Here is a 13745-nt window from a genome sequence, read left to right as displayed (position 1 = left end):
TTCCACTCCTATATTTCAGATCCAGTTCAGAATGAGCAGCTTTTCACTGGTCGAGCAATGAAAATGTACAAGTGTGTAACCTTAGAGCTTTTGCCATAGGCTGTGTCCTCACGTCTTCGCCCCACGTTGTTCGTACGTAGGCTTCGGTTGGGGCAAAGATGTTCTGGCTTGATTGAAGAATCCATGGCTTTAATATCAAAAGATTATGAATCTTATTGCAATAGCAGCCATGTTCACACGTCAGTCTCCGCTGCTGAAGCCTTCACTTCCACAGGGCGCGTTTGAAAGACGAGGTGGCCAGTGGCATTTAGGGCAAAAGCAGATCTGGACAGCACTAAACCAAGACGTTGGTGCTTCTGTGCAGATGTAGGGTATAACAGCAAGGGCGCCTGGCTGAGAAATGGAGAAAAGTATTCCAGGGGGAGGCAAGAGAGGTCAAAGGTTAAGGAGGCACAGATTTTACACTGTATCTGGGCTCTGTCTGTGTGAGTCATAACAATAATGGGTGGCCAAAACTCAGCATCCAGACATCTATGTAATGTCTGCGTGACTCTGCCATTTTTCTGCTCTAAGTTCTGGACTTTATAAAGAAGAAAGGTTAAGAAGGTGAACTCAGTGTGGGTCTTCGAAAGCCTGACAGTTGATCCACAAGTGTCATTGTGTGTCCGAAGGACTTTAAGCAACATATATGCTAATTAGAAAGCAAGGAAACCAGAGCTGAAGAAAGGGAAAATAAAGGAAAGTAATCGGATACAGAACTAGTCTGGTGCACACAAAGTACACTCTGTGCCTTACAATGGAGCAGATTATTAGTACCTTGTCATTGGTTCCAGGACTTACATCAACTGGTTTCCTTCAAACAACCACTTTCACCTGAAGCCACAGAGTCTAGCTCCAGTTTAGTCCTTGTTTTTTGGTTTTCCATCACTTTTACTGTTCCACACACCAAAGGAGAATGTGGTTGAAGTCCAGACGTGATTAATCCTTTGTCTTTCATCGGTCATAATTAAAAAGGGTTTTCAGAGAGAAAAGGTGATCCAGTTTACTTGCTTTCCTAAATACAAATTTGACTCCCAAAGGGTTTCATGAACTGACCATCATAGTCTTTTTTGGATCAGGATGAGTCGAAGTGTGCAGTCTGCTGGGCTCTGATGAGATTTTCACATTTTGCTTGAGAATTAAAGCCCTAGCTTTGTAGTTCCTTCACTTTGCTTCGCGGTAGATTTGGACTCTGTTCCTGAGTCTGGGCGCTGAGCAACAGAGGGCGCCGGTTGGCTGCGGTGGACCTGAGAATGCCGAGGCAGGGTTGTGCGCATGTGATGTTGGAGGGTGTGTGACTTTTGTGGAGGTCGACTCTGAAAACTTTGACGATGTCGCAAGGACTGGGAATGTAGAAGGATGCGCGTGTATGAGACCTCTGGCATGATGTACTTGAGGCAGTGCTCCTGTGCCTCATGGCTTATATTTACCGGGAGGTCGTAGCCGACGATGTCGACTTTGTCGCTTGGCTGCCAGGGACGGAGATCCTTGTTCTTGATCTCTGCAGCTGGGCGTGGAAGTGGCATTTTCCCACCAAAGCAACTTCTCATTAGCCTCTCTTGGGCCTGTCGAAGAAGTTGGACCTCCTTCGCCACACAGTCTAGACCCAAATCTGACAGTTTGAGCCAGAATGAAGCATTAAAGTACTCATAAAGGTATGCATCTATGGAATTCCAGGCACGGATCTTTTCAGGAAGACCTGGAGACAATCTCTTCTTGGAACTTTCCGTCCGCATGTTCAGCTTGACATACAGGATGTCCTCCAAATCCCAAGAGAGAAGATGGCGAAGAAGAATAAGTGATTCATCAAAGTATTCAGAAATCATTACTAGGGAGAACACTTTTTCAACCTCCGCAACAAAGTCATGTGCATAAGCCAAGTCTTTTGACGGACGATCTTTGTCTCCACCCAGGTCGAAGGTCAAGGTGTTGCGTGCGTACATGGACTCTACCTCTTGTGGCCTGTAGTAACGTGACGGCTCTGCCAAGAATGCTTCCAAAGAGCCATTTGGGACTCTCCTGAAGCTCATACAGTGTCGGCTGTAGTATGTAAACAAGGATTCAAACATGGAGGCTGGTTCTCTCAAGATTGTAATATATATTGTGTCATTTGGCATCAAGCGCTGCAATGCCGTCTTGTTGAAGCGCATGTGGTTGGTGATCAGGTTTGGTCGCAGTGTGTGCAGATGGACGAAGTGAGAGGAGAAGGAACGTGGGTAGCAGAACTGATGACCGCATGCTTGGACCGGCAACGCCACCATCAGGTTGTTGCGCTCTGCAAAACGAAACAGGATGTTCTGCATGGTAGTGCTGGCCGTTTTGTGGGTCTTCAGGAAGACAATGTTGGTGTGTTTCGGCTTTGTCCCTGGGGACTGGTGAGAGCAGCCAAAGCGGAAGGCCTCCATGTTCCTGAAGGAAAAGGAAATGCAATTAGTCTCAAAGCTAGCAATTCCAACCAAAAACAATTGACTTTGGAAATATAATTCCACAACAACTGGAGAGAATAAGAGAGAACAGCAAGGGTGTGAAAAAAAGTGCAAAAATTAGAAAAATAAGTCATTGTTGCTAGCTTTCTGCAATCCTGTTTAAAATTTTATGAAATCTTAAATTCTACAGTTCAGCATAAAAATTCACCTTTTCACCACAAACACTTGCAGGACAATTTTTAAAAAATCAGTGCAGTCATACTCTGTAGTTTCTTTATACCACAAAAATATATGATCACAGATTTTTAGATGAAATATGTTCAGTCATCGTTTGATGGCTGTTGAAGCAAAACCTATACTTCACACTTTAGCAACTGGCATAGAACATTTTTAACATACGCTTTAACACAGGTAGCTGGTCTACATTGTTTATTTTTTCACATATTGTTGGTTTGTTCTTCAGTCCTCACCAGGTGAAGTGGCCCCCATGGTGCAGCAGAAGACTGACAGTACAGATGACAATGAGGGCCAGAAATATCTTCTTCTGCCACTTCATTTGGCCTGTGGAAGAAAGGGAGGGCCAGTCAGAAGATTGACAACAAAAGCAAAGGAAGTGCAGGAGAGAGGTGAAAATTATAGCAAGTAGAGGTGATAATAAGGCATACAACATGCCAAGTTTAAAAAGGTTGAGGCTAAAAATGGAAAGAGGACTGGGAAGAAAAGACCAAATTGGAAGAGAGACATAAACAGTCAGATACGCATTAATTTAGCAGGAGTCATTAGCAGAAAAGTAATGTGATCTGGCTTTGTTTACTCAGCATTAATTTGCTGAATTATACCATAATTACATCCAAAAGCAATAACTGTCACATTTACTGTTACAACCTCTGGCCTCTTATCGGTCAGATCCTAGAAAGATGGATCCATACACCAGGTTCCGAAGTCAAAGACTGGAGAGAACATGGATGGAGAAACTTTATGCCGCTTGATTTATGCAGCTGTAATGCTAAGACACCAATGGAACCTTGGAAGATATCCAAACCTTTCCTTACAGCCTTTCACCTGCATAACAATGACTAATGTTCTCTTCTTGGTTACACTGTCCTGCCACCATCATCGTCAGCTGATTACAGTAGCTCACCTTACATCTTGTGTATGGCACTGGGATTCATACACTGTAAAAAAACACACAAAAAAACCCTATAGAATTTACCCCCAAAAAAACTCAGGTAAGAATTTACAACAATCTGGCTGGGTAAATTTAGCCAAATATTTTTTTAGCAAAGATTATCTCAAGTCAACAGCTTTGAAATAGCAAAATCTACCCAAGATTCCAGAGTACATTTTTATACTAATACCTTTAAAATTTGTGTAATAATATTGCTTATTTGGTTTCATAAGTGTACCTAATAGTTAATCAAGTTAACCCCCAGAAATGGATTTCCAAACAATAAAAATCAGACCAACCTTCATTTAATGAACCACATGCTCAACAAATAAAGTACAAAATGTGTGCTCAATTTCAAGGAGCTTGAACTACGCCACATGTTAATAAACAAAATAATTGTAAAGATAAATATCTCTTCAACAGTTTTTTTTTTCCACACTGCTACCCAACAGGGCTGCAAAATCATTGGCAATCAAAAATCTAATTACCATTTGTCAGGTGCAACATGCTTTGGTTCGGCTTCCACACGGGACTCTTTTTCCCTCGATCACAATCCCATTCAAGAACACTTTATTTTTCCCAAAAGGGAAATTTAAATTTTGTTGTAACTCATTCAGGTAAATCATTATTGCAGACGGTGATGGCTGTTGGCAGGAAAGATCTCTTGTAGCGGACAGTATTCAGGAAGCCTCTGACTGAAGAGACTTGTTTTTCTGACAGTCTGGTGAACAGGACGTTCTGGGTTGCTCGTAATATTCATGATTTTATGTAAACTTCTTCTCTGCATCATCATCATCATCATCATCTCCAGTGGCTCGACAGTCGTCCCCAGAACAGAGCCAGCCTTTCTTTAACAGGTTGTTGAGCCTTTTTAGGTCTCAACAACAGACTTACAGAAGACTGAAGGATCTTGGCTCCAGCCCAGTCTGCTCTGTTCTTTCTATGAGACGGCATCACTGTTGAACACAAATCTAAATCAGTATTTTACTTAATCCAGGCGGTTTTTGGAAGAAGTAATTCTTAGTTCTTCCTTTTACGTTTTTATTTGGGTTGTAAATGTATGTACTACACTGACACTAACAATTTAAAGGCCTGATAGAGAAAAAAAACAAGTTAGTTAATTGTTAGGGTGCTTTCAAACCAACTAAAGCTGAGACTCAATGGTAAATGAAACTTGTGAAAATTATATATTTTTTTCATTTATCTTCCTGCTATTTAAAATTTACTATCAAAGATCATATTTTTGAGTGCTTGCCAAAGCGCTGCACAAAGTACCACTGAAAACTGGTGTTTTTAGTTAAATTCAAAAGCAGCGTCTGCACATTGATCCTGCGTTCACTGCCCATGCATGCACAAAATATGTCGCAAAATGTAGAACTTGTAGTGAGTTACCGTCTGAAGTGCAAATGCCCAGACATCTTGAAAACGTATATATGCCTCAGGTGGGAAGCTTGAATATTTTTTTAAATAGAAGATTGCATACATACAGCAGCATTACAAAAGAAAAAGGCAAGGCTGAGTTGTGCAAATGACAGCTTTGATTCCCAGCAGGGTAGCTGGCCGCTCTGACTGCTAAGTGTTTATCAGAGAAAAGCCTGGGAGCAGAAATTGCGTCTCCTGTGGCTTATTTTTACAGCTACTCTACTTTTGCAGCGACCCGGAGGTAAAAGTCTAACAGATTGTGCTCGGGATGTGTGGGGTCAGTAGAGGAGCTTCCTGACCCCAGACCTGTACGAGTCCTGAGTGGCGGGGAGGTCGGCGCTGATGGTCCCCTCTGCAGACCCGATGGTTCGTTGCAGTCCGGTCAAACCACAAAGTGATGGGAAAACACATGAGACACAGAACGGTGGCTGAGCAGAAGATGATGTCGCAGTAAGTGGAGTCTCTGCTGGGCCTTTTCCCAAACAGCGTAAATGTGTGAGGATAGTTCCCAAGAACCAGAAGTGATACCCGATAGACAGTGTTGTTGAGGATGGTGAGCAATTCTCCTGAAGTCTGCCATCATCTTGAGCAGGTGAAGTTTAAATATTACAACGCTTACCTCATTACAGACAGATATGCACCTTTTTTTTTCACTTAAATTTAATGACAAGCAATAGAAACTAACATCAATGTTCAACTTCTACTTTATAGGCGATAAAATAGAAGAAGATACATTTTATATTGCAATAAATTGTCTCTTTTGGAAAAATTACAGACGAAATTAATTGTGAACCACTGGCCAGTGACTGCTGACCAGCTGATCGTGTTCGGCAGCAGCGTTACGCCGGGCGGAAGAGAGGCAGTGGCCGTTGCTTGTCCTCGGAGGAACTGGTTCATAACCCTGTGTGTACGTGCATCAACAGTGGTAGATTGTCTGTCGGAAAGTTAATAAGAAAAGGGATTCGAGGGCCTTTTGGCTTGCAGACCTTTCCCCCTCCGTCGACCTCATCTTCTCCTCCCCTCACCTCACCGCTGTCCTCTTCCCGCTGCAGCACTCGGGGCCCTTTAATTAAAAACGCTCTGAAAGAGGACACCTGATCCCTTCGCTGGCAGGCAATTGATTTAAAGGATACAAACAAATAGGAGGGTGTTTCTTCATTGATCTGGTGATTAATCGAGGGATTTTCTAAAACCGATTAGTGTGGACATTTTAAAGGATGGAGCTGATGCCCCATGAAATGCAGAACTGCCCTCTCGTTTATCGAGTTTTGCTAAGTAAGAGTAAGCAACAAGGTGGGAGAAAGTAATTTTACCTAAGCAATATAAATAAATCCACATTTTTCTGTTTTCATCCATTTCTCCAATGTTGCTGTGACCTTTAGCATTTTTGGTCATGTAAACAAACGTGTTCTTTGACATCTTTCATTGTAGAGTTTAGAAGAAAAAAAAAATCTGATAAAGGTTGGGAACACATAATTAATACGTTGAATAAAATAAATGAAAATAGAGGGGGTGTAACTAAGCCCGCCATCTATTCTGTCACATTTCAATTGAACTGTATTGTCATTAAAATTTAAGACTGGAGAATCTCCAATTTTAAGTCGACTTTAAAACCTCCCCTTGTCTCATTAATGAAGCTGTTTTAAATAAAGTTCTTTGAGTTGCAGATTGGAGGAGCAACACCGGAAACAAAGGGAGTCTCTCCTCTGTGCCTCTTTGATTCAAATAAACCCAAAACGGCTAAACGAATGTTACTAAGTCAGGAATCAATTACACTAATGTGTGTCATGTGAGGGTTTTTGCCTTCAGCACTTCAGCAGCTTTGTTGCTACTTGCTGAAATGACGTTATTGGATTGGAATTAATAGAACAGAATGTAGCAGCACAACTCTGATCTCACATATTTTCACAGGTTATCAGAAAAGTGTCAATGTAAAGGGGAACTAACAGAAACGTCATGCTGTAGTCTAGTCCTTCCTCTTGTCATCTGATGACCTCTGAGAGCTTTCATTGCAAAATCTTGCGTAGTTGTTCCTGACAAATCAGCTGCCACAGCACATTTCATGCTCTGTTACAGGTTCGGCGCGCACGTAAACCTCAGATTGCCTCCCAACAGTATAGATGCAATGATGAAGCTCCCATTTAAAATGTGTCCGTTCTCATTCCGACTGAAATAAAAATCAAGCAAAAAAGAAAAAAATAGAGAAGCAATCAAACTGCCTGTAGAAATAAAAAATGTCTACAACTTCAATGAAGTTTGTGCTTGCAAAACGAAAAAACAGAAAAGTAGGTAAAGGCTCAAAACTGTTCTGCAAAGCATTGCAACACGAGAAAGAGGGAACGTATATGCGTATATGTTAAAAGTCCTGTGGTGGCACACTAATGTCAGCGCCCTTCACTTCCACAACAGGCAACTTTCTAGCAGTCTAGAAACTTGCCTGTGGTCTCCTGCGGTGCTTAGCTTGTCGGAGCAAAGCACAGCAACAACTCGACAGCTGCCAGTTGAGTCGAGATGTTCTCGCAGCAGCTGCCGCAGTGCTGCTGAAACGCTCCTGCAGTTGCTTTCATTTTGTTTGTGTAAGTCAAGATCAACCTAAACATATAATGTCGAGTCGTTTTATAAAAAACAAAAAAAAACTAAACACGCCATAATAAAGACGCAAAGACATTTTTGGGTCTGGTTGGGGCAGTTGGTGAGTACACCTGGACTCCTAATTACCGGTCATAAAATCTACGTGGGTCGCTTTATTTTTGTGTTAACTGAACCGACATACTCCGAACTGTTCATGTTAAGGTGATAAAAGTTTAGCCAGCATAACTAAACCTACTCTCCACTTGCTTTATATATATATATATATATATATATATATATATATATTTTTTTTTTTTTTTTTTTTTTTTTTTTATTAGAGCTTTTTACTGACCTGTGCAATGTGATCCCTTTGGATCTTGTTATCTTGCTGCCGTAGTGTTGACAATTAGGTGACTAGAGCGAGTCACCTTTTCGTCCAAACAAGTTCTTCAGGTAGTTACCCCTATTATGCCAATGTTATGTAAGAGAAGAGAGGCAATCATTAGGCGTTTCCTACACAACCTGTCGTAAAGATTGTTTCCCAGCGTTGTGAGATCTTCTAATCATGAAAAGTGGAGCTCAGTGTGGTTAAAATGAAGTTAAGATATTTTAAGGCCTTAATTTTAGACAAATGAATTTAAGACTTTTTAAGGATGCACAGACACCATCTTTTTTGGGAGAACTAGACCAAAAGTTTTTGCAAACTATTGTAAAAAGCTTTTATACAAATACCAGGCAAAAGTACGTACATTTCTCAATTTAAAGAAAAATCATCAATCTTTCTCAGTTATTGGCATTCATCCAATAGAAATCCTTTAGGTAATCCTAACCGACCTAAACCAGAAAAGTTTAACTTGATGGGGAAAAAAACCCCCAACAAAAACGACTTTTCTATAGCGCATGTAGAACTCTGGTTTTAACTTCAGATATATGTAGCGGTATATATGTCAGGCACATATGTGTTTCTGCATGAGTGGCAATGTGTTTCGGATCATTACTTGCCTGCAGGGTCGACTCCCCATCCGCTCTCACAGACCCAGCCTCTGTGTCACCCCTTACGACCCCCGAGGGAGTGTAACGAGAGAGGGTGAGAGCAGGGGGGATATGTGGAGCGCAGGACAAGAGACAGAGGTGGGAGAAAAGAGGCAGCAGGGGGAGGAAGAGAACAAGACTGCAAAATGAAAGAGGCCTAAGACTAAGCAGGCACGCAGCACTGACAGCGGTCCTTTTAAGGAGCGTCCTGATTGATAAAAATCTTTCTCACCACCAACAAGCGCCTTAAACTAAATCCCTGCAGAGAGACGGAAAACATCAGCAGCACAATGCTGCCTTTGGCAAAATCAGAAGCTCGCCTTCTGATTTCACTAATAATTAAGAGTGGTATGAACAGGAAACAAGAAGATAAGTAAGTTATAACTGTACATTTAAAGCTTTCAGGTTTTTAATAGATTATGATTTCTAAGTAAGTTTTTTTTAAGTAAGGAGTATGTCTGCTACGAAGGCTAGCTGCAGTCCCTGTAACAACTGTACAAATTATAATTCAAACAATTAAATCATTTCAACAAAATACAGCAAACTCTGTTTAACTTGTGCTGTTGCTGCTCTTTATCTACTGGGTGGCTGTGCTCACAGGTCAGCTCAGTGGGGTTTAATGTGCTTGTGTGTAATAAAACTCAGTTGGGAGCGCTTTGAAGGGTTCACACCTCTGTCTCTGCAGTAACAGAGAGAATACCGAGAGAATACCGAGTGCTTTCAGAGCTTAGCTGTTTGTTTATAGAAGGCAGGTCTGCTGAACGCAACTGAAGATGAAGCGAAACAGAGTCCAGCCGTCGTCGTCACAATATGCACAACCACGGCAGCTAAAATCATCATTTTTTCAACACTGTTTAAATACAAGTGGAACAGATGTGACATTTCAGACAAACAATGAAGATAAAATCGTGCTGTCTAAATATGTAAAAAAATCTCCAAGTTTCATACTCTGACTGCTTTGCAAAGCCATCTGTTTTTCGCTGAAACCGTCCGGAGCGTTCCAAGAAGTATATTTAAATGGAGAGCTTCCATTTTGCCTGCACTGGAGCTGGGAAACAAAACGGAGCTGCCCGCATGCTGCAATTAGGCTCTGATGCTGTCACAATGGGAGAGAAAGGAGGCGGATAAAAAGCCTTCTTGTAGCCGTGGAAGGACATTTAAAAGCTTGCTTAAAAGGCCTGTCGGCTTTCATCAGCAGGTCGCAAACGCTGCCGAGGTGGACAGAGGCAGGGTGGCCCGTGGTAATTACTATGTAAATGAGCCGCCGTGTTTGGATCAGAGGCAGAGCGGCGCCGGAAAGCACTCCGACACAAAGCGATGGAGGACGCGGCTCAGGCGAAGAAGGAGACGCGTGTGTCGATACGCACGCTGCGATTGTTTGCTGGAAAACAGTTCGGTTCAGTGGATGCGGTTGACTCGGTCCATTTGAGGCCGGGTATATGCGAAGCCGTTTCAAGTCCTGAAGGGGAGGAAAAAATGAAATCTGCCTCTCTGGAAAGCTTGTAGAGAGTAGGATGGAGTGAGCCGACTTTGGATTTGATAAACACAGAGGACCAGCACCAAATGAGGAAATGACTCCCCTTCACACCGGCTTTGCTTCACAATCATCTACAAGCCACAGTAGGGATAGGGACTTAGAATTTTAACACGACATTTTGTAGTGATTAAAAATAATTATGATACATTAGGTACCTGTACGGTGCTACAAACACAAATACTCTTCTAGAAAAGGATTCTTATTTAACATTTTCTTCTTCGGGATGCCAGTTACCTGAAGAAGTCAGATCTATGTCACTAAGCTGCACACAGTAACTGAATTTAATCATATTTTTGAAATGAATGATTTCCATTGGTGCTCTTATGAGACAATGGGTGGTGAAATAACATTTCCGATAATGCTTTCAGCTTTTGTTTAATTTTAACATCATTAATTGGAATTTTTCAAGACAACAACAAATCAAAATTCTTTTCACAATACTAAATTTTTCACGATAATCGATACATGTCCATCACCAGGCTACAGTTCTCTCTGTTTCTGGCGCCACACTTTTTCCTTCCACTAAACTTAACATTAATGTTTCTGCATATGAACTGCCAGCTTCTTTAGCAGCTCATAAAGTAACATTAGATATTAAAAATTCACAGTTTTTAAATATTATGCAATATTCTCACTTTCTGAGAAACTGAATTTTGGGTTTTCATTGACTGTACGTCATAATTATCAAAGCTTACCGAAATAGCCATCTGAAATAGACATGATGGACTGAAGAAAAAAAAAAACACTTCATCCCAGCACTGTCATGATCCGTGTTTCTGTGTATTTATTTTTAGGGTTTTCTGTGTTTAGTTCCTCCCTGTGAGTCTTCCCTGTTGATTGTTCCCAGGTGTGTCTCGTTCCCTTGATTACCCCTGTGTGTATTTATGTCCACCTGTTATCTTTGTCTCTTGTCGGGTCCTTGTCTATGATAGTTTGTCTGCTGGCACAGTAGAACTGTGAAGTCCTGTGTCGGCTTTAGCTCGTCGTGTCAGTCTTTGTGAATTCAGTTGCTACCGGTGCTGAGCCTCTGTGTTTCCGCTCTGCCGTGCTGCCTGAGATCTGGACTGCCTGACATCTTGAGCCATTTTCTTCATTAAATTCATCCTTTTCTCCTACTACCTGGGTCTCTGCGTCTCTCCTCACCACCAACAACCACTCCTTATGACAAGCACAACTTTTATTTATTGAAAAACGTTGAGTCCTTTTGAAATTGCCGTGTTTCCATTAAGCAAATTTATTTTCGTAATTTCAATTTGTGCCATGCTGTGGTCAATGGAAACGCTGCTTGTTTTTTTTCCCAGAATAACCACACTTATTATAAATAACCCCAGTTCATCCAGTTCCCAGTGTCAAAGGCAAACTGTTGCAGAGCTGGTTTTGAATAGGTCCTTGCCAAGCCACAGTGAGTTTCCAGAGAACGGATTGTTTCTGATCACCATCTGCCTGTGGCCAGGAGGGAAACGCCCGCACGTATCAGATCAGAGTGACCTGATAATGACAGAGAGATTTTACTCCCAAAACAACATCGCACGCGCGGTCCTTCTCCACGGGGGTGCGTTGAATTTGCGCTCCCTCTTTCATCCCGTCTAACAGAGCAGCGATGCAGAAGGCGTCCCGCGGAGGAGAGACAGAAAATCACCTCACAGTTTAGGTGAGGCGGCGCTGCGAGGTGCAAGACTGTCATCTGATTTAACACGGCTCCGTGCTTGTCGGGCCAGCGCTGCGTCTGCAAAATTGGTTTCTGACACGAAGAATGTGTGTGAGGCCAGATGAGGTTATGCACATGTTGTGACTGCTTTCGTAAACCCACTGTGTCCCTGTGTGCCTCTATGAAAGTCTATTCCCTTGGATATGTGAGCTCCATCTGTGCTTACTTGCAGTAAGGATGCGTTTGTGTCCTTTAAAATTTGCGAATGCCGTAGCGTTTCTTGTTTGTTTTTGCTTTGAACGACAGGGTTTTGACATGTTTTTGCTCCTCTTAAAGGGCATCTGGAAAAATTCTAACTTGGTTTTAGAGTCAGGTAGGAAACACCCGAGTTAAAGAATGTGGTGCACCCCCTGGTCATTTGAGGCTCAAACCTTCCACAAATTGAAAACTGGAGCACCAGTCTCGGTCCAGAGTGAAGAAAGACACGTCGACATGGAGCGCGAGGGATCAGACAAAGAAATCCTACCATTCCAAAAAATCATGTCCTTCAAGTAAAAAGACATCTAGAAACATTTTGTGATCACATGAAGCATAGATGTAGCTAGCTGAACACAGTGACAAGAATATAAATATGAAAATTTCAACCCAAGAACACTGTGCAAACTGTCACATCATGTTGGGAACGCGTTTCGCTACAAGCGGATCTGCTGCATCAGCGTCTGGACGGTTCCAGGGTGTTTCCAAACCTGATAGTCTGGTAGACTTGGTTCAGAATTGCGACACTTGTTACATTTTCAAAGTAACAAGTGTCGCTTTCACACTGCACTGTCAAACGAGCTAAGCCCTTTGGAAAAACCTGGTCACTCCCCTCGCCTGTGGTTGTGCTGCACCAACAACCACTAAAGGGAACAGCACCTCTGAAGAAGCACTGAGAGCAACTTTCTTCTTCATGAAATGTAAACAAAACTGGAGTAGCATCAAGTTTTATTTGGGTAAAAAAAAAAAAAGAAACACAAACCATTTTCCCCGCTAACGCTAGACTTGTAAATATGTTTTGGTTGTATTTACCCAGAATGCCCTGCACTATAGTCCACTTCCTGTTTTAGGAGCGTTCTGTGGTTCGCTTGGCATTCGAACTGCGCCAGATTTCGCTTCAACCAAACCGAGATCTAGGTTTGAGTGACCAGAGTTAAATTTCTTTGGTCCACATCAGAGTTCACAACTCCCCCAAAAGAACCGGACTTTCTAGGCAAAACTAGAGTTTGATTAAAGAGGCTTTAACGGGGCTGGTGGAGCCTAAATGTGGTCACAACTTTAAGTTTAATACAGGAAAGTAATACTAAATGCACATCACAATTTGTTTCTAACAGGTAATGGAACCTGCTAGGGAAGCCCTAAAACAGGCTTGACATTTTATCAGTTTTTATCTGAGAAAACTCTGAATGCATCATAAAAAAGCTTGCCTTTTCGCTCTACAGAGGAACTGTGTGTTTCTGCATGTGAACAGTGCTCTTTGCACTGTGCTGGCGGGATGCAGACAGCTTCTCTTTAATAGCCACAGACCCTCTGACCAGAAAGCGGATTAATTAAGAGGCCAGACAAGAATCCCCTCGGGGCGGACGCCGCCTGCACCTCCCCTAATACTGGTGCACACCACAAGGCCACGCAGACACTAAATTAATTAATAAGTAAATAAAGCAGAGGGAAGCTGTGTGCAACATTCACTCACACGCAGAGATGCAGGTGAATTAAAAAGAAAAGCTGGTCTCAGTGGTGGGTTTTGTACCAATCAAAGGTGCTTCAAAAGAGCCTTTATACACATAAACTGGGAACTCAACACTCTCCTCGTGTTTGTTGCATTCAACAAATAACTTCTTTGTCAATATTAATGCCAATTCATTA

General features: G+C 42.1%; 1 protein-coding gene across 1 annotated transcript; it reads right to left on the bottom strand.

Annotated features, from left to right (window-relative positions):
- Positions 1–1021: 1021 nt before the first annotated feature.
- Positions 1022–3021, bottom strand: gal3st3 (galactose-3-O-sulfotransferase 3). Its single transcript, XM_088015951.1, has 2 exons — positions 2936–3021; positions 1022–2448 (listed from the first exon to the last, which is right to left on the bottom strand). Exons 1-2 carry the CDS (start codon positions 3019–3021, stop codon positions 1179–1181), a joined length of 1356 nt encoding a protein of 451 aa, XP_087872077.1. The 3' UTR covers positions 1022–1178.
- Between the last annotated feature and the right edge of the window lie 10724 nt (positions 3022–13745).

The sequence above is a fragment of the Poecilia mexicana genome, unplaced genomic scaffold, assembly GCF_051168715.1.
Source record: "Poecilia mexicana isolate PSO_F unplaced genomic scaffold, ASM5116871v1 scaffold_18, whole genome shotgun sequence".
In the NCBI taxonomy this organism is placed as follows: Eukaryota; Metazoa; Chordata; class Actinopteri; order Cyprinodontiformes; family Poeciliidae; genus Poecilia; species Poecilia mexicana.
This window is presented reverse-complemented; position numbering and strand designations above follow the sequence as displayed.

Coding starts and splice junctions, on each gene's coding strand:
- gal3st3 (XM_088015951.1), bottom strand. CDS start 3,021: ATGAAGTGGCAGAAGAAGATATTTCTGGCCCTCATTGTCATCTGTACT. Junction 2,449..2,935: donor CATGGGGGCCACTTCACCTG/GTGAGGACTGAA, acceptor CTTTTCCTTCAG/GAACATGGAGGCCTTCCGCT.